At 41.9% G+C, this 23138-nt stretch overlaps 1 protein-coding gene across 4 annotated transcripts in view; it reads left to right on the top strand.

Moving 5' to 3' along the window:
- The window catches only part of LOC117511263 (homeobox protein cut-like 2), a 220377-nt gene that overhangs the window by 100170 nt on the left and 97069 nt on the right, over positions 1-23138 (top strand). For all 4 annotated transcript variants that reach the window (XM_034171269.1, XM_034171268.1, XM_034171270.1 and 1 more), the window contains one exon: positions 3991-4038. In XM_034171269.1, coding sequence (XP_034027160.1) covers positions 3991-4038 — 48 coding nt within the window. The remainder of the gene's footprint in view (positions 1-3990; positions 4039-23138) is intronic.

The raw sequence follows: 23138 nt of genomic DNA, 5'->3' as shown, positions 1-23138 counted from the left end.
AATGTCAGTTATACTGGGAAAAACTCAAGGCTTTCTGCCTCTGCTCAGTACAGTCTTCAAAGTATCTGTATACAGCCTGGCTATGATGTCCAGTAGCTTTTTGGGGATCCCACAAATTCTCAGGATGCCCCAGAGAGCAGCCCCATCAACTGAATCAAACGCTTTGCGAAACTCAACATAGGCTGCCAAAGAAGCACTGCCAGTATTCATACTTGCATTCTATGAGTACCCACAGGGTGAGAATGCAGTCAATGGTTGCGTTGACTTCATGAAAGAGAAACCAGACTGCTGAGCAACAAGTAGCTGGAAGTGAATTCTGTTAAGAATAGTCCTTACAAACACCTTCCCCGGCACAGAGAGCAGTGTGATACCGCTATAGCTGTTGCAATCCATACGATCACTCTTTCCAGATTGTGTGTAGGAATGAAACTCATCATCCACATTGTAACAAAGATAGTTCACAATGCCAGGAGAACAGCATCTCCACCCACCTGGAGGAGCTCAGCTCTGATGCTGCAGATGATGATTTCAGAGGAGACTGTATATATACTTGAATCCAATCAAATCTGATTTGGCAATCACCTTACTCCTCTAATCATATGAAACCATAATTGCCTGATACACACAAGGTGTAGTAGCTAGCACAATCAAGGAGTACCATCATCTGTTGGAGGTGTGAATTTGCATGTTATTTGACTAAAATCACTATTTTCTTTTCTCAAAATGATGCAGTTTATTATTTATTAAACATTTATTTAACCAGATTAAAAAAAAAACCATTGAGATCAAGACCTCTTTTACAAGGGCGATCTGGCCAAGAAAGGCAGCAGTTCATGTCATAGAAGACAAATTAAAATAAACAACATCAAGGTAATGATTTCAAATATATAAAATACAAGGAATTAACTAATAAAGCACAACACAAAAGAATAGTTGTGGCCTCAGGGTTCAGAATTTGTTAATACGAAGGACAGTGGTCCAACAACAGAGTTGAAGGACTCAAATGCTAACAAATCAGTAGGGTATCCTGTTTCTCCATCCTCACTAAGTACCACCATCCAGTTAAATTAGTCACAACATGAGATCTGTGTGAAACTCCATTTTACTTTGTTTGAACCATGATTTCAGGGTTACTTTACGAAAAGATTACATATGTTTATGCTGTGCCATGATGAAGTCGAATAAATAATACCAAACAAAATGATTGATGTCCATCAGGAACATAACATATGAAGGCTTCAGCTACCCACACTGAGATTTAGGCGAAGGAGAGGTTGTATGAACAAGGTGTTAATTCTGTGACCAGGAAATATGACCATGCAGTAGGGAGCCTGTTCACCAGAGCGCAAGGACCCACCAGAGGACACTCCCATAAATTGTTCAAGGAGAGAACTATGTCACACATCAGGAACCACTACTTCCCAAACAGAATAGTGGATGCCTTCTTGCCAGAAAATGCTGCATCAGCAGGCTTATACTCATTTGAAAGAAAACTGAACTGAAATCTTGAAGTTGCACGATTTGTACATTACACCAAACAGCAGATAGTGGTGAATTTCCAGGAGTCACCTGATGTCAACCTGAGGCAATGGACAGAAACACAAGTACTGGGCCAATAATGGTGACAGAGAGCAAATAAGAGAATGCTCAATGTGCTTGAATTATCATGGACAAAGTTGTACTTCTTTTGACCCCGTCAGCTTCTACCTTAGTACTACTGTTAAGCAGCTCATACACCTCTCCGAGATCAGCACTGAGGTTTGATGCATACCTCCTAAGCACTGAATCGTCACATCGTGATCTCTTCCAGGCAGCCTGCTTTAGGCTCGGTACAGTTCGCCGTTCAATTTTTATGCTGAGCACAGAAAGAATTGCCAAGAAATATCAAGAATTGAGGAAGGAGTAGTCACCACGTTTGCTCAGAGTTGCCCTGAGATGTGGCAGGTCTGCCCTGGGCTGTCCTGAGCTGAAGCTGCTAGTCCAACAAGCTTCGCAAACGGATAGGTAGTGTGCCTGCTCGGGATGACTCTGCCAAGTGCTGGCAGGCGTGCCCTGCCTTAAGGAAATAGGCTAACATGCACCAAGTTGCCTGCCTGTTACAGAGCAACGTCCCTGTCCAGTCAGAGCCAATCAGGGATTATTCACACAAGAAATGCACAGTTGTTGCTGCTTATTTTAAACGCCAAGCAAAATCATTAACTTATGGAAAACTTATCCTGTCACATGTGGCAGCTCCAAATTTGTATGATGTAACAGGAACAGGTGTCTTTCCCAAACTGGGCTCACACTAAATCACAGTCTCATGAATACTAACGAGACAACCTGCAGCCACCATGACTCTGACACATACTTTTTTGTACTAAATTATGCAAGATTTTCAACTTTTTTTTCCCTCAACTTAAAGTTACTTAAATTATACTTAAAGTCCTAGTATCATCTGACAGTTAAACACTGTAAAACCTTTAGTTGATTTTTCTAGGTCACAACTCAAAACTCCAAGTGGTTTAAATATTAGGCACACATTAGGGAGCCACTTCAAAATAATCTGGATTATTAAAAATTTTTCTTGACCATGGATTTTTTTTTTTTTTTTTTTTGCTACTTTGCCATTTTGGCTTCTTTATCAGCTGAGTTTGAAATAAAAAAGCAGGGAACTGATGAGCAGGGATGAGGGTCTTCACTCACTGATTGATCCCATGTATCTAATGGTTTTGTTATTTTTCAGCCTTATACAGTGCCTTGCAAAATTATTTGGCCCCTTGGTATTTCACAGATTTATTTATGCCATTTCAAGTACAAAAAGTAAATCAGCCTTCTCAATATAAAACTTTCTAAAATTATCTCCCTTAAAATCAAACTCAAACCAAATCTCTGCAACTTGATATGAATTAATTAAAAATATAAAAGCCAAGATGATGTGTTGCATAAGTAATGGAATGCTTTGGTATAATATCTGTAAATAATCAGTTTTATTGCCAGTATTCTTCACACAAGTCAGCAGATGGATACATGAACATTTCCAAGTCACTGAATATATCTTGGACTTTATTTACATCAATTGGGCAGCACAGTCTCATTTGTGGGTGGTCACTAAAGGGGTAAAATATGACACATAAGGATGTAAATTCTCTACTTCTGGGGGAAAACACGCCATTTTCTTGGAGATTTTGGGCAAATTACATGCGAAAAAAGTGAAAATGTAAAGAAAAAGTGACGATGCGGTGGGAAAGTGGACATATGTTGCGGTTTGTTTATGACCCGGAGCTGAAACGTGTCTAGGCGGTTTTGCAGGTGAGAGAACGCAGCTACTCTGGTTAGCTGTGTAGGCTAACACTTACCGACATGGCGTCTCCCATTTGCCTCGTCTTCCCTTCTCCGCTGGGAACAAAAAAAACAAGCACTTTTCACGACTTCTTCAGTGATTGCAGCCAAAAACAAAATATTTAAGGCACTGTATTTAAAATGCACCACAAGCCTGTGAAACATATAGGTGTTATTTTTGTCTGTTTTTAAAAAAATCATCCTTGAATCAATCCATAGACATCTCACTTGAAGTCAGGGAGAATATATTTAGATGTTCTACCCCTACGGTGCGGCTACGCTGCGTCTCTGTCTGAGCCCGAGTATGTAGTGTGTGCTGTAATCTTGTCAGTATAATACAGGCATTTAAGTCTGGATCAGACTGTCACCACTGGCAGCACAATCCCCTTACCTGAGGCTGTGGAAGCTCGCAGAAGTCTGGATTCTGAGCTGCTGGAAAGCCCCACTTTTCAAACATACCCACTCAAACCCTTTAGGTTTAACCACTAATACCCACAGCCCATAACATCTCACTCACTCATGCACCGTAAAAGAAAGTATAGAAAGAATTTCCACACTTCTTTTCTGTTGGAGCCGTCTGTGTCTCATTGGGGACAGTCTGATTCCTAAACAGGTGGAGCATCTGCAAAACAAAAACGCTGAGGCCGAGTTATTTTTGTCTGTACGTAGGAAGTCCGGGAGATGGTGGCACCTGTTCTCAAGAGCTTCCAAGCCCAGGTGAGTCTTGTCTCTTTGCATTCAGAAGATTTCTACTTTCAGTGTTTGTAAAAACTTAAATAATCAAAGCAGGGTTTTTTTTTTTTTTTAGGTATCTGTGTTAACGTTTCCTTGTTGTGATGTCAGAGATACTTTACACGTGCTTGGGTGCAGATCACTTCTGGACTGAATGATGTGATAGATGGGGCTGGAATCTGTGGCATACATTTCATCTGCTCCTTCATACTTTACATCTGCTCCTTATTGACAGATGCCTTTTCTGTCAAAGTGAAGTAGCATCTATCTGCCATTAGATGATCAGATATCTGGCTTCTCATATTTTCTTGGCCGAGACAAGCTCTCATTTCCTGTTGCGATAGTGCATTCACCGTGCCCCCTCTGACGTCGCCATATTGAAAAAGTTATCTGATACCTACCAAGACTCTGCTCCAGCCATTAAACCAAGGTCATAAATCACATTTGTAAGCTGTGTGATGGTCTGCAAAGCAGAGGCTTATGGAAATGATACCACAAATACGTTTTCAGTCTCGCTCTGCCCCTCGAACCTCCCCGATCGGCGCGAACCTGAAAGCCATTGGTAAACATGAGAACACTCAGCATGGATTGTTCAGTTCTGGTGGAAGTGATTATTGGCAGCTTCTTTTTTAATGGTTCATAATTGACTATTCACAAGCAACCGTGTTCCCTGGCAGGAGCTATCATATTCAATACTGCACTCCGTAATACGTGCTTGATTTGTGCGCTAATTCAATTACTCCAACTGTAAAGTCGCACAAATAGCAGACGCACCCTTCCACATCTTTATTGTGCAAACAGGAGCCCACAGGATTAATTTAAGAACTATTGATGTCTGATAACTGGGAATCTCGAGATGTTTCAAAGTAGATAAAGTAGATGGCTGATAATGAGCGATGATTTTTATTTTATTTTATTTATTTTTTTTACTGCAGTCCTCTCTTTTGGTACTAGCAGTCCCTCATGTGTAAATTCCACATGCTTATCTCGCACTTTAATAAGTAAACCAGCTTGTGGCAGGAAAACCTCGACTGTTTTTTGGAGGGGTTTTTTTTTGCTCAGGAGGAGCATAATAGTATAATCCTCCTGTGTTTTCTGATACACGTTGACCTTATTGGTAATGTCAAACAGCTTGCGGAGGTGTGTGAACTTTACCCAGCAGTAGTCTGGGAGACCTTGGTGTAAGTTGTGGGACCTCGGTGTGCTGCTGCAGGGGAAGATGGGAGGAGAAGGCGGAGTTGGACGTGTTTGTTCGGCTGTGTGTTTTGGGATAGACTAAAGCTCCTCCACAGCTGCACTGTACAGGTGGGGAACGATGGAGACGTCTTGGCGTGTCCCTGCCTCACATATATGTGAGAAAAGAACTGGGTCCTTGCTTACGTGCACCCCTCCAGCCCCACCTCCCATTTTGAGGGGGCCCGGAGGAGGGTCACGTGATATTTGGCCCCTCATCGCGCCACTTCTAAAAGAGAAGTTGGCTCCTTTGAAGTGCTTGCGACATGACAGGTTCTTTTTCTTTTCTTCTTCTTTTCAGTGTTCCCCACCCACTTTCTCTCTTCTCTCGTCCAATCTCGCCTTCTAATTATCGCTAACCAGGCGACTGATTAGAAACACGCTGCCGACCTAGTTTTTCTGCAGCACTGGAGGAGGAGAAAGGGTTAATCCCAGAGCTGGTGGCTGTCATTGGTCGCTTCCCTCCTTCTTCTCCTCTTTTTCGTTCAGCTCCTCTCTTTCTTTCCCTGGAAGTTTGCTAATGAGGTCCCGTCAGAGCTGAGGAGAGGTGTTAATTTGGCCTTGTGAAATAGGAAGGAGATTAAGGACAGTGAGGAGCCGAGTTTACGGCTTAAAATACACCGCTGTCCTTATTAATCCGCCGGGCCCCGGGAGACTGGCGTTTTTGGTTTTATAATGAACAGTGTGTTATAATGAAGGTAATTTTAATAAAAAACTTACTGTGAGGAAGAGGAGATGGTACACGTCTCCACAGTCTCAGGCACACCTTTGGGGCTGAGGGATATCAATTTTCAATCAATTTTTTTTTTATATAGCGCCAAATCACAACAAACAGTTGCCCCAAGGCGCCTTATATTGTAAGGCAAGGCCATACAATAATTATGTAAAACCCCAACGGTCAAAACGACCCCCTGTGAGCAAGCACTTGGCTACAGTGGGAAGGAAAAACTCCCTTTTAACAGGAAGAAACTTCCAGCAGAACCAGGCTCAGGGAGGGGCAGTCTTCTGCTGGGACTGGTTGGGGCTGAGGGAGAGAACCAGGAAAAAGACATGCTGTGGAGGGGAGCAGAGATCGATCACTAATGATTAAATGCAGAGTGGTGCATACAGAGCAAAAAGAGAAAGAAACAGTGCATCATGGGAACCCCCCAGAACTAAGGGATGGTTCAGGGTCACCTGATCCAGCCCTAACTATAAGCTTTAGCAAAAAGGAAAGTTTTAAGCCTAATCTTAAAAGTAGAGAGGGTGTCTGTCTCCCTGATCTGAATTGGGAGCTGGTTCCACAGGAGAGGAGCCTGAAAGCTGAAGCATCTGCCTCCCATTCTACTCTTACAAACCCTAGGAACTACAAGTAAGCCTGCAGTCTGAGAGCGAAGCGCTCTATTGGGGTGATATGGTACTACGAGGTCCCTAAGATAAGATGGGACCTGATTATTCAAAACCTTATAAGTAAGAAGAGGAATTTTAAATTCTATTCTAGAATTAACAGGAAGCCAATGAAGAGAGGCCAATATGGGTGAGATATGCTCTCTCCTTCTAGTCCCCGTTAGTACTCTAGCTGCAGCATTTTGAATTAACTGAAGGCTTTTTAGGGAACTTTTAGGACAACCTGATAATAATGAATTACAATAGTCCAGCCTAGAGGAAATAAATGCATGAATTATTTTTTCAGCATCACTCTGAGACAAGACCTTTCTAGTTTTAGAGATATTGCGTAAATGCAAAAAAAGCAGTCCTACATATTTGTTTAATATGCGCTTTGAATGACATATCCTGATCAAAAATGACTCCAAGATTTCTCACAGTATTACTAGAGGTCAGGGTAATGCCATCCAGAGTAAGGATCTGGTTAGACACCATGTTTCTAAGATTTGTGGGGCCAAGTACAATAACTTCATTTTTATCTGAGTTTAAAAGCAGGAAATTAGAGGTCATCCATGTCTTTATGTCTGTAAGACAATCCTGCAGTTTAGCTAATTGGTGTGTGTCCTCTGGCTTCATGGATAGATAAAGCTGGGTATCATCTGCGTAACAATGAAAATTTAAGCAATACCGTCTAATAATACTGCCTAAGGGAAGCATGTATAAAGTGAATAAAATTGGTCCTAGCACAGAAACTTGTGGAACTCCATAATTAACTTTAGTCTGTGAAGAAGATTCCCCATTTACATGAACAAATTGTAATCTATTAGACAAATATGATTCAAACCACCGCAGCGCAGTGCCTTTAATACCTACGGCATGCTCTAATCTCTGTAATAAAATTTTATGGTCAACAGTATCAAAAACAGCACTGAGGTCTAACAGAACAAGCACAGAGATGAGTCCACTGTCCGAGGCCATAAGAAGATAATTTGTAACCTTCACTAATGCTGTTTCTGTACTATGATGAATTCTAAAACCTGACTGAAACTCTTCAAATAGACCATTCCTCTGCAGATGATCAGTTAGCTGTTTTACAACTACCCTTTCAAGAATTTTTGAGAGAAAAGGAAAGTTGGAGATTGGCCTATAATTAGCTAAGATAGCTGGGTCAAGTGATGGCTTTTAAGTAATGGTTTAATTACTGCCACCTTAAAAGCCTGTGGTACATAGCCAACTAATAAAGATAGATTGATCATATTTAAGATCAAAGCATTACATAATGGTAGGGCTTCCTTGAGCAGCCTGGTAGGAATGGGGTCTAATAAACATGTTGATGGTTTGGATGAAGTAACTAATGAAAATAACTCAGAACAATCGGAGAGAAAGAGTCTAACCAAATACCGGCATCACTGAAAGCAGCCAAAGATAACGATACGTCTTTGGGATGGTTATGAGTAATTTTTTCTCTAATAGTTAAAATTTTGTTAGCAAAGAAAGTCATGAAGTCATTACTAGTTAAAGTTAATGGAATACTCAGCTCAATAGAGCTCTGACTCTTTGTCAGCCTGGCTACAGTGCTGAAAAGAAACCTGGGGTTGTTCTTATTTTCTTCAATTAGTGATGAGTAGAAAGATGTCCTAGCTTTACGGAGGGCTTTTTTATAGAGCAACAGACTCTTTTTCCAGGCTAAGTGAAGATCTTCTAAATTAGTGAGACGCCATTTCCTCTCCAACTTACGGGTTATCTGCTTTAAGCTACGAGTTTGTGAGTTATACCACGGAGTCAGACACTTCTGATTTAAAGCTCTCTTTTTCAGAGGAGCTACAGCATCCAAAGTTGTCTTCAATGAGGATGTAAAACTATTGACGAGATACTCTATCTCACTTACAGAGTTTAGGTAGCTACTGTGCACTGTGTTGTTATATGGCATTAGAGAACATAAAGAAGGAATCATATCCTTAAACCTAGTTACAGCGCTTTCTGAAAGACTTCTAGTGTAATGAAACTTATTCCCCACTGCTGGGTAGTCCATCAGAGTAAATGTAAATGTTATTAAGAAATGATCAGACAGAAGGGAGTTTTCAGGGAATACTGTTAAGTCTTCTATTTCCATACCATAAGTCAGAACAAGATCTAAGATATGATTAAAGTGGTGGGTGGACTCATTTACATTTTGAGCAAAGCCAATAGAGTCTAATAATAGATTAAATGCAGTGTTGAGGCTGTCATTCTCAGCATCTGTGTGGATGTTAAAATCGCCCACTATAATTATCTTATCTGAGCTAAGCACTAAGTCAGACAAAAGGTCTGAAAATTCACAGAGAAACTCACAGTAACGACCAGGTGGACGATAGATAATAACAAATAAAACTGGTTTTTGGGACTTCCAATTTGGATGGACAAGACTAATAGTCAAGCTTTCAAATGAATTAAAGCTCTGTCTGGGTTTTTGATTAATTAATAAGCTGGAATGGAAGATTGCTGCTAATCCTCCATCTCGGCCCGTGCTACGAGCATTCTGACAGTTAGTGTGACTCGGGGGTGTTGACTCATTTAAACTAACATATTCATCCTGCTGTAACCAGGTTTCTGTAAGGCAGAATAAATCAATATGTTGATCAATTATTATATCATTTACTAACAGGGACTTAGAAGAGAGAGAGACCTAATGTTTAATAGACCACATTTAACTGTTTTAGTCTGTGGTGCAGTTGAAGGTGCTATATTATTTTTTCTTTTTGAATTTTTATGCTTAAATAGATTTTTGCTGGTTATTGGTGGTCTGGGAGCAGACACCGTCTCTACGGGGATGGGGTAATGAGGGGATGGCAGGGGGAGAGAAGCTGCAGAGAGGTGTGTAAGACTACAACTCTGCTTCCTGGTCCCAACCCTGGATAGTCATGGTTTGGAGGATTTAAGAAAATTGGCCAGATTTCTAGAAATGAGAGCTGCTCCATCCAAAGTGGGATGGATGCCGTCTCTCCTAACAAGACCAGGTTTTCCCCAGAAGCTTTGCCAATTATCTATGAAGCCCACCTCATTTTTTGGACACCACTCAGACAGACAGCAGTTCAAGGAGAACATGCGGCTAAACATGTCACTCCCGGTCCGATTGGGGAGGGGCCCAGAGAAAACTACAGAGTCCGACATTGTTTTTGCAAAGTTACACACCGATTTAATGTTAATTTTAGTGACCTCCGATTGGCGTAACCGGGTGTCATTACTGCCGATGTGAATTACAATCTTACCAAATTTACGCTTAGCCTTAGCCAGCAGTTTCAAATTTCCTTCAATGTCACCTGCTCTGGCCCCCGGAAGACAATTGACTATGGTTGCTGGTGTCGCTAACTTTACATTTCTCAAAACAGAGTCGCCAATAACCAGAGTTTGATCCTCGTTGGGTGTGTCGCCGAGTGGGGAAAAACGGTTAGAAATGTGAACGGGTTGGTGGTGTACACGGGGCTTCTGTTTAGGGCTACGCTTCCTCCTCACAGTCACCCAGTCGGCCTGCTTTCCCGGCTGCTCGGGATCTGCCAGAGGGAAACTAACGGCGGCTAAGCTACCTTGGTCCGCACCGACTACAGGGGACTGGCCAGCTGTAGAATTTTCCACGGTGCGGAGCCGAGTCTCCGATTCGCCCAGCCTGGCCTCCAAAGCTACGAATAAGCTACACTTATTACAAGTACTGTTACTGCTAAAGGAGGCTGAGGAATAACTAAACATTTCACACCCAGAGCAGAAAAGTGCGGGAGAGACAGGAGAAGCCGCCATGCTAAACCGGCTAAGAGCTAGTAGCTGCGCTAAGCTAGCGGATTCCTAAAAACACGCAAAGTGAATAATGTGTAAATAATTTAGAGGTGATTCAGCAGAAGGAGTGCTTTAGTTAAGGCACGTGAAGATTACACTGGGAAACAAATCGTAATCTAGATAACTAGATCAATCTAACTGCGCAGATTAAACAGCTAACAGATACAGCAAAACACCGCTGTGCTCCGGAACAGGAAGTGATACAATACCGCAGTGAGAGCCAACCACCAGTAGAGGCAAGCCATGACAGTTATTTTCTCAAATAAGCGACCGCTGGAGAGACAGGGCCCCTCGGACCGCACCGTTCACACAACTTTCACACTCGCTCTTCTGCCGTCTTGAACGTAAAGGAACACCTCCTCGCCCAAGCATACTAAGACAATGTGGGCTTCTCAATGCAATTTACACCTCCCTCTCACTTTAGTGTGTAAACTCCCCCCAGGATAGACCTTTATGAGGAGGAAAAACAGTGACAGATTTATTGTAAAGTCTGCAACCTGTTTTTATACAGAGACACAGATTTCTCTGCACATTCGGCCCGATATCAGACTGAAATTATCCACTCGTTCTATTTTTCTCCTCTCCTCTCGATGTCATTTGCTGCTCTCAGAGAAGGAAAACAGCAGTATGGGCCCCTAATTACGGAAACTTGCTTTACAATGATAATCCGTGGAGTAATTTAGCGTGCACAATGAGAGTTGCGGTGCTTGCGCAGATGGAGATTCTGATAAATAGTTTGTAACGTGTAATTAGCAGCTCTGCCGGTTACATACCATTAACCCCTCAAGCTCAGGAATCATTATTGGCCCTCATTATCAAGCAGCAAGGTACGATTGAGCTGACTAGACATCAAAAACATCAAACAGCTATTAAAGCGCCGCGTGCAGGGGGGCCAGTGGACACCTGTTTATGAGTCTAACTGTGCCATTTCTTCCCCTGAGGTTGGAAAGTGATGATGTGGAGTAAGACGTTGTTTTGGTGCATGCTGTTGGTGCATGTTTTCTCACCGAGCGCTGTAGATGTATTTGGAATAAACAGCCACTTTCCATCACAAAACAGAGTGGGAGAAAATGGTCGCGCTCAAGTTTGCCTTTTTCACATTGGCAGATAAAAATCTAAGTGGGCAAACCAGCAGTTTTCAGTGAAATAAGCCAGTATCCTCTCTGAAAATACCTAATTTAATTTTCATCTCCATGCCTTATCTCTTGAAATTCTTGTAGAATTTTTGCTAAGTGTTTCGCATTTATAGGCTGTGTACCTCCTGTCCTCTAGATGGCTCTGTCTTGGCATGAGCAGAACTGCTACTACACAGCAGAGCATCATTCAGAGCCATAAAAGCATAAAAGCAAATGTTGTTTGGGGCCCATTTTGTTAAAGTACCATCACACAAAAGCAAACTGGGCTTGGTAAAGTACAACAACTGAAAATAGTGCAGTGACAAATTGAACCATTGATGAGGCAGAACACAACAAAGTCTGTCTGAAAAACATGAATCTCCAACAAAATGTGCCAAAGATTGCAAACACAAGCCAAATTACATTGAATTCACCCCATGTCTCAAAGATATTCACCACTAAAGCTTTTTGTGAAGGATGGCTTCAAAAACATGAAGAATGTGCTATAATTGTGCCTCCTAATGCCAACATGCTACTAAATACTGGTAGTGAAGTAGCAATCCTTCAATGCGAAAATAGAAATATGACAATTTATTATATGGCTGAGATGCTACGCACGCTCTGATTGGCTGATTTCTAGTCTGATATTTTCCCATATCTGACAGGTTACCATGACAATCGGTCCGAAACGTGTATCCCATTTGTTACAAACCAGAAAGCTAAAGCAAAAAGCAAAAACCAAGTCTGACATGAACGTACTCCATACATATCTAAACAGCATTAAAAAAAAAAAAAAACTCAGATTGAAACCTCACCAGCTAATGACCTATTCAGGCGATACTGTTTTTATATATATATATATATAAATATATATATATATATATATATATATATATATATATATATTATTATTATTACATTATTATTATTATTATTATATATATGTATGTATATGGTGTGTCTATATGTGGCCCTGTGACAGACTGGCGTCCTGTCCAGGATGAACCCCACTTCACGCCCTATGACTGTTGGGATAGGCTCCAGCCCCCCGTGACCCTTAATTGGAGTAAGCGGTTCAAGATGAGTAAGTTTGCCATGTCAGGAGAGGAGTTCAGCTATCAGGAGTTGTCTGAAGTCAACTAAAATGGTTAATTTAAAGTGATTTGACAAAATCGGTAAAGCTGGAAGATTTTATTTTTTAGACCATCTCTAAGCCATCTGATAGTCATAAGGCATAGTTGGATTACCTTGTTGTAATTTGAGATCATTTGTATTTCACAGAGACAGGATAATGTAGCCGTCATGTTTTCTATCATAATCTACTTTGTCAGACAGAGTGGAGAATGATCGGAGATGTGGCACCGAAACAAGCGAAATTGTGCGGCGAATGTCATAATGCTTCTTGAGATTGTCATATCCATTTACTTCTCATTTATGAGACGCTTGTGCAGCTGTGTTTTCTAAACCCTACCGTGTAAAACACTGCAGATGAATTGACCGGAGGAGCAGAGGAGAGTGCTGTGGTGTATTTCACAGACTTTACCCACAATGCCTTGCCCCGAGCCCGTCACACCGCATAGGCTGCCATGCAGCGAGGTAGACAAACTGTCTTTGATCATCCATTGAGAGACGACCAGTTCTTCCTCCTTTTGATTAATTCCTGAAGGAAATGATAATTTCTCTTGAATGTATGAATATGTTATGAATAGTGGAATGAATCAAAGAGTAAAGGATAATTAATTACAGCGCTATGATAAAAGGCTGTGGGTGTTATGACGCAAGCTTCCTCCGTGTCATTATGAGAGGCTCCGTAATTACCTTTCTGCATGAGCCAGCGCTCCTGGCGGTGCTGGCGGTGAGAGTGCCGCTCACTGAGTGAGTCTAACGGTCATAAAGCTTTTCCCTGCCTAATTGTCTGAGGGGCTCTATGGCACTTTCATAGATGAGGGACTGTGCCGTTAGGAAAAAATGCTCAGCTACGCTACAGCTGTTCCAGCCCATTGAAGACAGATCTTCATCATGGGCTAAACCTGGTGGTTATTAGGTCCAGATTGCTTGAGTGGATGGTTAATGTACAAAGGTGGGGTCGGAAGAAGTGAAGACAAGTCACGCACACTTCAAGAGTGGCTTGTTCCGATTCATACCGTATTCAAAGCTGGTTTCTTTCTGTTTAATGTACGGGTGCAACGCATCATAAATCACGTGGTTCAAATAGGATCATGATATTTAGTCAGGCATCTCATCATTGGGAGAGAAATATAACTGCATAACTTTTACCCATGGTCTGAAATTAAAACAAGGTGTCCAATGTTTAAATAATACTGTAATAATAATAATAATAATAATAATAGGAACTAGTATTTTTTCTGGTTCCAGATCTCATTGGTTTCCCAGCCAACTTGGCTTTACCTGAGCACTACTCAGGATGTACAGCGTACACATTTAGACACGAGGGACATGACTAAATGTGTACGCCGGTGGGCAGGCTTCATTTAAGGGGAGGACAGCAGTATGTTTAAGCCAGGTTTCACATAAATCAACCAAGCTAACCACTAATGAAAATACTAACCACTCCTCAGATTCACACAGGAGTAAAATAATGAGTTAAAATTTGTAGCGGTTGCACTTAAAAGTAACAGCAGTGTGAGACAGAAATAACAGAAACAATTGCATGCAACCTTGTATTAATTAGAAGAGCGCAGTTCAAACCAACAGTCCATCAAGGAGAAAGTTGCCAGGTCAGTGTTGCCAGGTAGAAAATGAAAATAAAAATGCAAAATCTTCAGTACTTTTGATGCTACAGGTCATTTATTGATGAAAGGTTACAAACACAATCCATCTGTGAAAATCATAGCAATCATAATACACATATTCAACACTTTTTTTCTCAGTATATTGGTGAATATTGAACACAAGGTTACTACAAAACAGAAATTACCACCACAGCATCATTCCTGCTTCAAGTTGACCAGCGTGAACTGGTCGGCAAGATGCTTAGGCGTTCACTCTACAACAGAAAAAAAAGAGGTGTTATTAACTCCAGATTTCAGATGTCCATCAGCACAATCAAATTTGAACTTATTCTGATGGCCTTGACTAATTATAAATGACAGTCCTAACCACTAAGCCACCGTGCTGTCCCCAGGGTTAGTAAATGCAATGGAATTTCTTATCTTATATTAGTAATTGCCCCTTTCCGGCTGTCATCCAGTTTACTACTAAATTCTGCAAAAAAAATGATGTATCATTGACACACAAGCCTTTAAACCCATCACCACAGGAAGAAGGCCAAGTGAAATTTTTACCCAAAAGTGCAAAATTTCCTATTGATTTGTCACTGGACTTCTGCAGCAGCTTCTTGTACAGTGTAAGAATGACCATATTATATGCTGAAATAGCTTAAAACTGATATTTATTCACATCGTACTTGTTAAAGCACGATTACTGAGAAAATAAGAGGCTCATAACTTTTAATGCTTACACCAAGCAAACAGATATGAAAACCATCGAGCAGTCCCCAAAAATATGATTTAATTAACACCTGAACCGAGGTTAAGGTTATTTTTAGGTGGCTCGAATTTGAAGATGTGACGAGGTTCAGGCTTGTTTCATCCCACACCAAGCCGCCCACGCTCCACCTCTTTATCCAGTTATGGGTTTGCTGTGAAGTAGCTAGAGTCTGCACTGCCACCGCTGCCAACATGGCAATGACCAGATATAGGCTTCATATCAGCTGTTCTGGGTCTCCGTAGAAAACCTGTGGGTGACATCACACAGGTTTGTCAGTAGATATATACTGTCTAGGCTTGGACCCCAAACTATGTTGAGGATGCTCCAGGTTGCCTCAAACTGAGTGTAAGACTGCAGAGGCTGTCTGCGTTTAACAAACTCCATCCGCTTGAATACACAACTGCTTTGATTTCAATGCAAATCTGCAGTGAAGATTTACTCAATTACAACATATTACAACATATTACTTTAAAAACAATCCACCGTGACATGAATCTGTATTTCACAATGTTATTTCAACTTTTCAATGAATCCGTGGTTCATATGCATGCCAAAATGTGACGGTGGTCCATACGGATTACAGATCAACTATGGTTACATCATTAATTGAACATATGTTATAGAGCAGTTTAATTTGTGTCATACAGATATATTCCCTCCATCTTTCCCCTCACTCTCCAACCAGCCAACCAGACCTTTCCATCCTGGACTGTAGAGATATCTGTGTCTACCTTGGCTCTCTCAGACTCATCGAGCAGCAGACCAGGCCCAGGATCTCCAGACCATTGCCTATTCACAGCACGTTCCGGCCTCCAGCCTATTGTGGGGAACATAATGGGCTCCAGGGCCATGTAAACCACCCGCTCTCTGCTCCTGGTTTATCACTTGTGTCCTCTTCATACTAAGGAGAGGGAAGGAAGGTGGGAGGCAAGAAAGCAGAGAGAGGAGACAGAGCAGCGGGGAAGGGATGTGGGGGCGTGAGAGGGTAATTAGACATTAGTACCGTGCTTTGGTCTTTACGTCTTATGCATCCGTAGACCTTGAACGTCCCTCATTGATGCCATGCATCTGCTTTGGCACTGACGGAATGTGCTTCTTAGAATTTAAGTCTTTTAAAGTTTACTTGTCATGGTTGTGATTCTTCCAACAACACCAAGACAGTAGGCTTGGTTTTTTCAGACACGGAAAAAGTGGTTGACACACGTACAAGCAACTATTACAGCAGCATGGCTAGTATAATTTCTGATTTTGCTCACAGATCTTTTGTTTTTGTTTTGATGTTAATACTGTGTTAAAACCTCCTGAGTGTGGAGAATACTTTGAAGGCTCACATGTTTGCTGACAGACCTTTGAGTCATAATTGTAATCTAGCAAGTCCGCGTTACTCCGAAGCACGTTCACATATCAGTATCGCTACACAGCAGAGATGCATATGTTCACAACACAGATGTCGTCAATCTAGCTGTTATATTCTATGCAGGATCTGTCCTGAGTGACAGTAATTACAAAATCCCCATTTTGAGCCTGAGGCCTTTATTATTTCTCATCCTCATCACTTACATTTCCTGCATCGATCTATTGAAATTAATTGCAATATAAGAATGCACGCAAATACCTTGTCAAGTAAAATTCCAGTGACCTGAGGCATATTAATTTGCATACATGTGCAATCAGAGCCGGAGTTGATACTACTGACCTTTGAGAACACTTTAAAATGACAGCTCTTTGTCTTAGCCATGTCACATAAACTAATTTAGCAAAAATGCTCTAATAACACATCGATATATATTTTGCAGTCATTAATAACAAGGGACTGGATGGTACCAATACATTACAGCGGTTTGCTTGTTAACCTTTTATTCTAATAGGGGGCTAGTGAGCTAATTACTTGATTACAGTTAATACAGAGAATCGCCAAACCATTTACCTTGGCTTTTGGGCATGTTAGTGACCCAAACAGGAGCTATTTGACTTTTTATTTTTGCAAGCAAATGATATATTCTGATAATATGTGTTCCTTAGTTTATGATACAGCAGTTCACTATGCTGCCAGCCTTCCAGCTGGTCTGTTTCATTAGACTGTGTGGTTCATTTTACAGTATACTGCCAGTAACCACAGTTTAAAGAAGCAGGTCCAGGGTGTTCTTTAACAGTTTTGTAAAGTCACAAATGGAACTTCTTCTCAAAAACACTGTTGAAATGTTTAGACCCATTCCGTCCATTCATCCATTGATTTCTATTTGCCCATCTTTGTCCTTCTGTCCATCCATCTATCTTTTTGCCAGTCGAACCATCCATCCATCCATCCACCCTGGCCACCTTGGATGGACAGACAGACAGATGCGTGGATGGCCACCCATTTTTTGCTTTCATCCAGTAAAAAGATTATGATTTTTTTTACATTGCAGAGCAGAGTGTACTTTTTTCTTTCAGAAATAGGCTTCATTATTATGTCATTTTACAGTACTAAAGTATTCATCCAGCAAATTGCATACTTTTTTCTTTTTTTACTTTAACATGCAAAAGCATAAAAACATGGGGTAAAATCTGTGCTTTCTATGTTGTATCATACTCTTCCTTGAAGAAAACAAATATTGATTAATTTTTCAGAAGTTGCCATTATGACAGGTCTTTTGTCTCCACAATAGTGTGAACCTGAATATATTTTTCGTCTCTAAAATCAAACTTATGACTCATCGATTCCTCACAGATACTGTCAGCTGTTTCTCAAAAGCTCTGACTAAAGCCTTGGAATGAAATATCATCAATCCAATAAATCACTACATAAATAAGGCCAGTAGTTGGGTGGCAGTGTTTCGCCACTGGTGCAACATATTTCACATCCAGATTGGGTCTTTTGAAGAAGTTTAATATATCTGACTGGGCTTGTTTGTTTCCTCAGCGGTGACTGATTGCTGTGATTCTGCTGGGTGTTTTTATGCTGAGACGCCTCAACCTTTCCATCAGCCTTCCAGTGTCAGTCTTATCCCTCCTCTGCTGTGCCGTGTGCGTGTCTGCATGTTTGTTTTCCTGTCCTGACTGATGCCCTGTCGGAGCCTCCCAGTTGGGTGTATTCTTCATTATGGATGCCTGTTTAGAGCCAGGGATGCACACCAGGTATAGACGAGGTTGTGTATGTGTGTTATAAATAGGCACTTGGCTCTCTAGCCATGTGGAATTGATGAGTTTCAGCACATTGTGCTCTGCAGTGCCAGGTTTAATTTTTACCATCCTGACAGCACAAACCTCAGAGCCCGGAGATGTCACGCCTGAATGCTGCTGCTGTGCAAATGTTAGCCATGTTTGGGGATGGACGCATGCATACAGCTGGCTGCACTTTTCCGATTGGTCGTGTGACCAGCTGTACCTCACCTCCTGCAAACCCCTGCCACTTTAGGAGACAGGCAATCACATTCCCCTCATAGCCCGCACCAAACAGACAGTAACTAACGCAGACCGCCTGTAGGACATGGTCAGTCTAACATGGTCAAATATGTGTTAAGAGTCAGGTGAGGGCCTCCTTCCCCCGCCACTGCTCCTTCCAGACAGCCTATCAGAGAGCAGCAGTACGGTTTTCCTGACTCCTGGCTCATTTTTAGCTGCTGGCAAGAGCACAGTCAAATTAGCCAATAAAAACGTGTGAAATCAGTGGCTCAGCATCGGCGAGGGCACGCCAGGAGAAATAAATGTCAGCGCTCGTACAACCGGGAAAATCATGTGTGAGCAGAATAAGGTGGAATGGAAGGCCGCGCTACCAATTCCATGCCACGATTCTCTGATTTCAAGCGAAGAGTCGGAGCCGTACACAGACACAGTCGGAGAGCAGAGTCGTCTCTCCACTCGGCTGAACACCGAGGCCCAGACGGAGATCAAGCTGGTGGCAGCACAAGTCAAAGAACACAAGCTTCTGTCAGAGCGTACACCGCTGCTGAGCCGGCTGAAGTCATTTTAATTCCCTCTGTTCTTCTCTTCTGACGCCCGGGAGTAGCAGTCTTCATTTCACATGATGCTGCACTATGAAGTTTAATTTCAGCGAAATCTAAACACGCTAATTAAATATCATAACTTTCTGAAGAAGGCTCTTGTAAAGGTACCTGAAATTTTAATTTAGACTTCAAAAGAGCCACGACTTTAAAGCAAATCTATTGTTTTTCATTTAGACTCGCAATTTTCCTTTCTTTGCACTACTGCAGTACGTAGTTATGATTGATCTGGTAATTAAAATATGCAGAGAGAGGGGAAAAATATTAACTGCTCCTTTTTTTACTTTCTTTTTGTGTTAGAAAACAGCCGACACATTTTTTTTTTCAGCCCCCTTCTCTTTCCAGCATAGATAATTAAATTTTGCACATTGATGTTCTTTACGCAGCCTTCATCGGCCTCATTATTTTTCCATTTTCATCTTTCTGGTGAGAGATCGATAGATTGATAAAATGAAGGAGCCTATCTTAAATAATGCAAGCAGAGAAAAGTTACATTTACTTTGCCGCTGGCTAAGTATTTGAACTTTTATTCTTCTTTCAAATTGTATTTAATATCCCATGAAGGTAGAGTTCACAGTATTGCATGCACGTGTAAATCATTTATTTTTGCTGCTCCTTTGCCAAAATAAAAAAGATGAGGCTCCTCTGCACTTTTAGTAGGTCTATGGTATATGAGATGATGCTTGTCAAGACTAATATCCTTAATGATAAAGAAAGTGGCAATTCAAAGAAAGACAGCGTAAAGTAGGCCAATTAGTACCTGGGGAACATTTTGCTGGAAGAGATAGCAGCTCCAAATGTCACTTGCACGAACATTAGGACCGATTGTTTATAATATGACCTGACAGTTTGGTTCTCTTTAATATGGGATTAACTACAATACTAATTAACATGTGGCTCTATTAAAACAAGCAGCTGCGAGAAAAGTAACTCTCTTCCCAGCAAGGGAAACAACTCTTCCTAGTTTTCTTCCTCCACTAATCAAATGTGTTTTTACACTTTTAAGACGACATTGGAGCTACGGCATCCTAAATTACACCCGCCGCCCTTACGTATCAGAGCCCACAGATCAGAGCGTTCCTCGCCTTTTGTCACAAACAGATATATGTTTTAAAGTCCCACTGCACTGCTCTCTGTTTCATCAGAGACGTAAAGTGGCCACGGTGGCCTGAGGAGGGTGTTAAACATATCCTCAATTAAAGCAAAGTAACTTTGCATCTCCTCATGATTCTTCTGCAGTCCCTATAATTGGGTCTCGGCGGATTAGTGGGAGAGTCTCGGTTCTTCTGTAGAGAGGGCCCTCCCCAAAGTGAGGACAGCTACAGGGGAAAGGGAAAGCTGCGGGTCGCCACACCAGGAATCCTAGCCACTGACAGAAAAGGACAGGCGAGGTGAAATGAAGGAGCTGGATCATGCCTCCTTTTTCAGGCGGTGAGAGATTTAACAGAGATGCAGAAAGACACACGGATGCAGGTTTTAGTAGTGGACTGTGCAGGCCCTGAGACCTGCTGATGCCGGTTGTTATCCCTGAATTGCATAACATGAAGATGAGGGTCTGTGACTCCCCATGGAGGGGACATCAATCCACCACAACTTATTTCCCCAGCTAAGGCCAGTACACCTTTACAGCTAGGTGGACTGAGACAATACAGAGTGTCTAGTCCAAGGACACAGACAGGTATCCTGACCTTTATATATTGTATATAAGGAACTGGTCTGTCAATATATAGACCTGGGTTTGAATCTCACTCATACTTCCTGTCTGTGTCCTTAGACGAGATGCTTAAAATCTGTATTGTCTCAGTCCACCCGGCTGTAAATGCATACTGTTCTTGGCTGGAGAAATAACCTGTGGTGGATTGATGTCCCATCCATGGAGAGTCACACACCCTCATCTTCATGTTATGTAATCCAGGGATAACCACCGAAACCATCAGGCCCCGGGGCCTACAGAGGACCTACATCTGTGTATGCTGCTGCATTTACTGGATTACTATTATTATCAAATAACTGTATTCATTAAAACTTAAACTACTTATACTGAAAGTACTTAAACTGTACTTTGGTGAATTTTTCCTCTTGATTAACTCCACCGGTTAACAGAAGAGGGGCAGAGGTTATGTGAGGCAAGATATCTCAAGAAGAAGCAGAGAAACTTCAACAAAATTTTGAGAGGAGATACACCACGAGTCAAAATTGTATTATTTTTTTCTGGTGGTGGTGGTGGTTCAGATCTTCCTCCAGTTCTTCAGGAGGAGATATAAGTTGACTCGCAATACTTCGATTGTCCATGAGTGTGCGGTCATCCAGTCCGTCGGCTGTCAACATGTACGTTCTGCAAACCTGTAAAGCCTCTATGCCAGTAGATGGCAGTAGATGGCGACCTAAATTGCATATGAAGTAGCGTTTGTGCACCATTTCTACTGCACCTCCACTTGTCACTGACAGTTTTGATGGTCATGAACAGCTGTGACACGTGCCAGACTTTATACAGTATATGGCGTGTGCCCGCTGGACTTTGTTGTTTGCTTGGATTTCTCTTCTCGTGCACTGATTAGCTAAAAGATGAACAGCTGATCAGAGTGCGCACTCTCACCTATGTGCACCAGTACCGATTCAGCATGTTGAACAGGACACTAATCATCGATGAGTGCAGACTTGGGTCCTGGACTCCCACTGGATGGCAGTTTTTTGGCTGGGTGTGTCTCCTCCTTTACCCTTTCTATCATTTATTTAACAATGTACGATTCCTCCATTATCTCTTTCCTCAATATTGTTGTCTCCTGGCATTTCCTGTCTTTGTTATTTGAAAAGGTAAGAACTATACAAGTGCTGAGGTCCCATAGGGTCTGTGCTTAGTCCAGAACATCGTAGTATGAAGCGGATGGGATGGAAAACCAGCACATCACAGGTTACTTCCCCAGCTGAGTCCGGTACCCATTTACAGCTGGGTGGACTGAGACACTACAGATGAAGTATCCTGTCCGAGAGCACAGACAGGTAGCCTGTAGCACACACCTGGAACTGAACCATGGTCTATATATTGGTGGTCCGACTCCTGTCCCAGAGCCACCTTTTTGTTATTTGACTTTCACATATTGAAGATTTGCAATTATTACCCCAGTGGAGAAATTCACTCTTTCAGTGCCTGTCTCATTGTTGTTTGTAACTCAGTTGTACTTACTTAACTCCCGGAGGGTGTTCTTGATCTGTCCAACTGTCATGAATGCATTTTATGACGGATGTCATGAAAGAACTAAAACATGGTGACCCAGTGCCGCTGTGTGGTATCCTTAAAAGAAACACAAAACTTGGGTAGGCCTTCTTGCTATCTTTGGCCGTGTGCACGTGCCGCATGTGTGTGTTAGCAGGTGTGTGTCTTCTTCTGGGGATACGTGAAGGACAGCTGAAGGTGGGGTGAGATCTGGTGATGGGTTTGTTTTATTATGTCTCATATTGAGACCAGTCTCTGTCCATACACCTGAAGGACAGCCGGCTATTCCCTAACTAAATTAGCCAGGCGCTGTGGTGTGAGAGCCCCTCCACAGACACTCAGACCCACACAGTCACACAGCTACTGGCAGACATGTTTATTTTTATTTTTTTCTTCCTTCTCTCAAGCTAAAACTCACACAGATAATCTTCACACACACGTGAGCATTTTAGTCTGTTAAAGGTGTTGGATGTGGGGAGTAATTGCAGTCATTGTGAGAAGTTGTGTGTTTGTGCCCCTTTCATGGAGGCCTGCAGATCTCCAACTTGTGGGAGCATGTGACACAGATCTCAGTAGTCGTAGTGTAGCGTACCTGGTGATGGATATCATACAACTGTGTGCGTGTGCAGTGAAATTGGCAATAATGTAGCAAATCCATGGTGTTTTAGCCTGAAACACACTGTGGATGAGCGGGTGAACGCACACTTCATGGTCTCTCTTCTCTAATGAAATGTCTTTTGTACAATCTGTTACTTTTTTTATATTCACTCACAGTGGATGTTCTAATGAGGCAGAGCCTGAAATAGCAGTGGGGCTAGCGCTGCAGAACGATGACATCCCATGTGAGAACTTGCCCAA

Source organism: Thalassophryne amazonica, chromosome 5 (assembly GCF_902500255.1).
Source record: "Thalassophryne amazonica chromosome 5, fThaAma1.1, whole genome shotgun sequence".
Classification (NCBI taxonomy): Eukaryota; Metazoa; Chordata; class Actinopteri; order Batrachoidiformes; family Batrachoididae; genus Thalassophryne; species Thalassophryne amazonica.
This window is presented reverse-complemented; position numbering and strand designations above follow the sequence as displayed.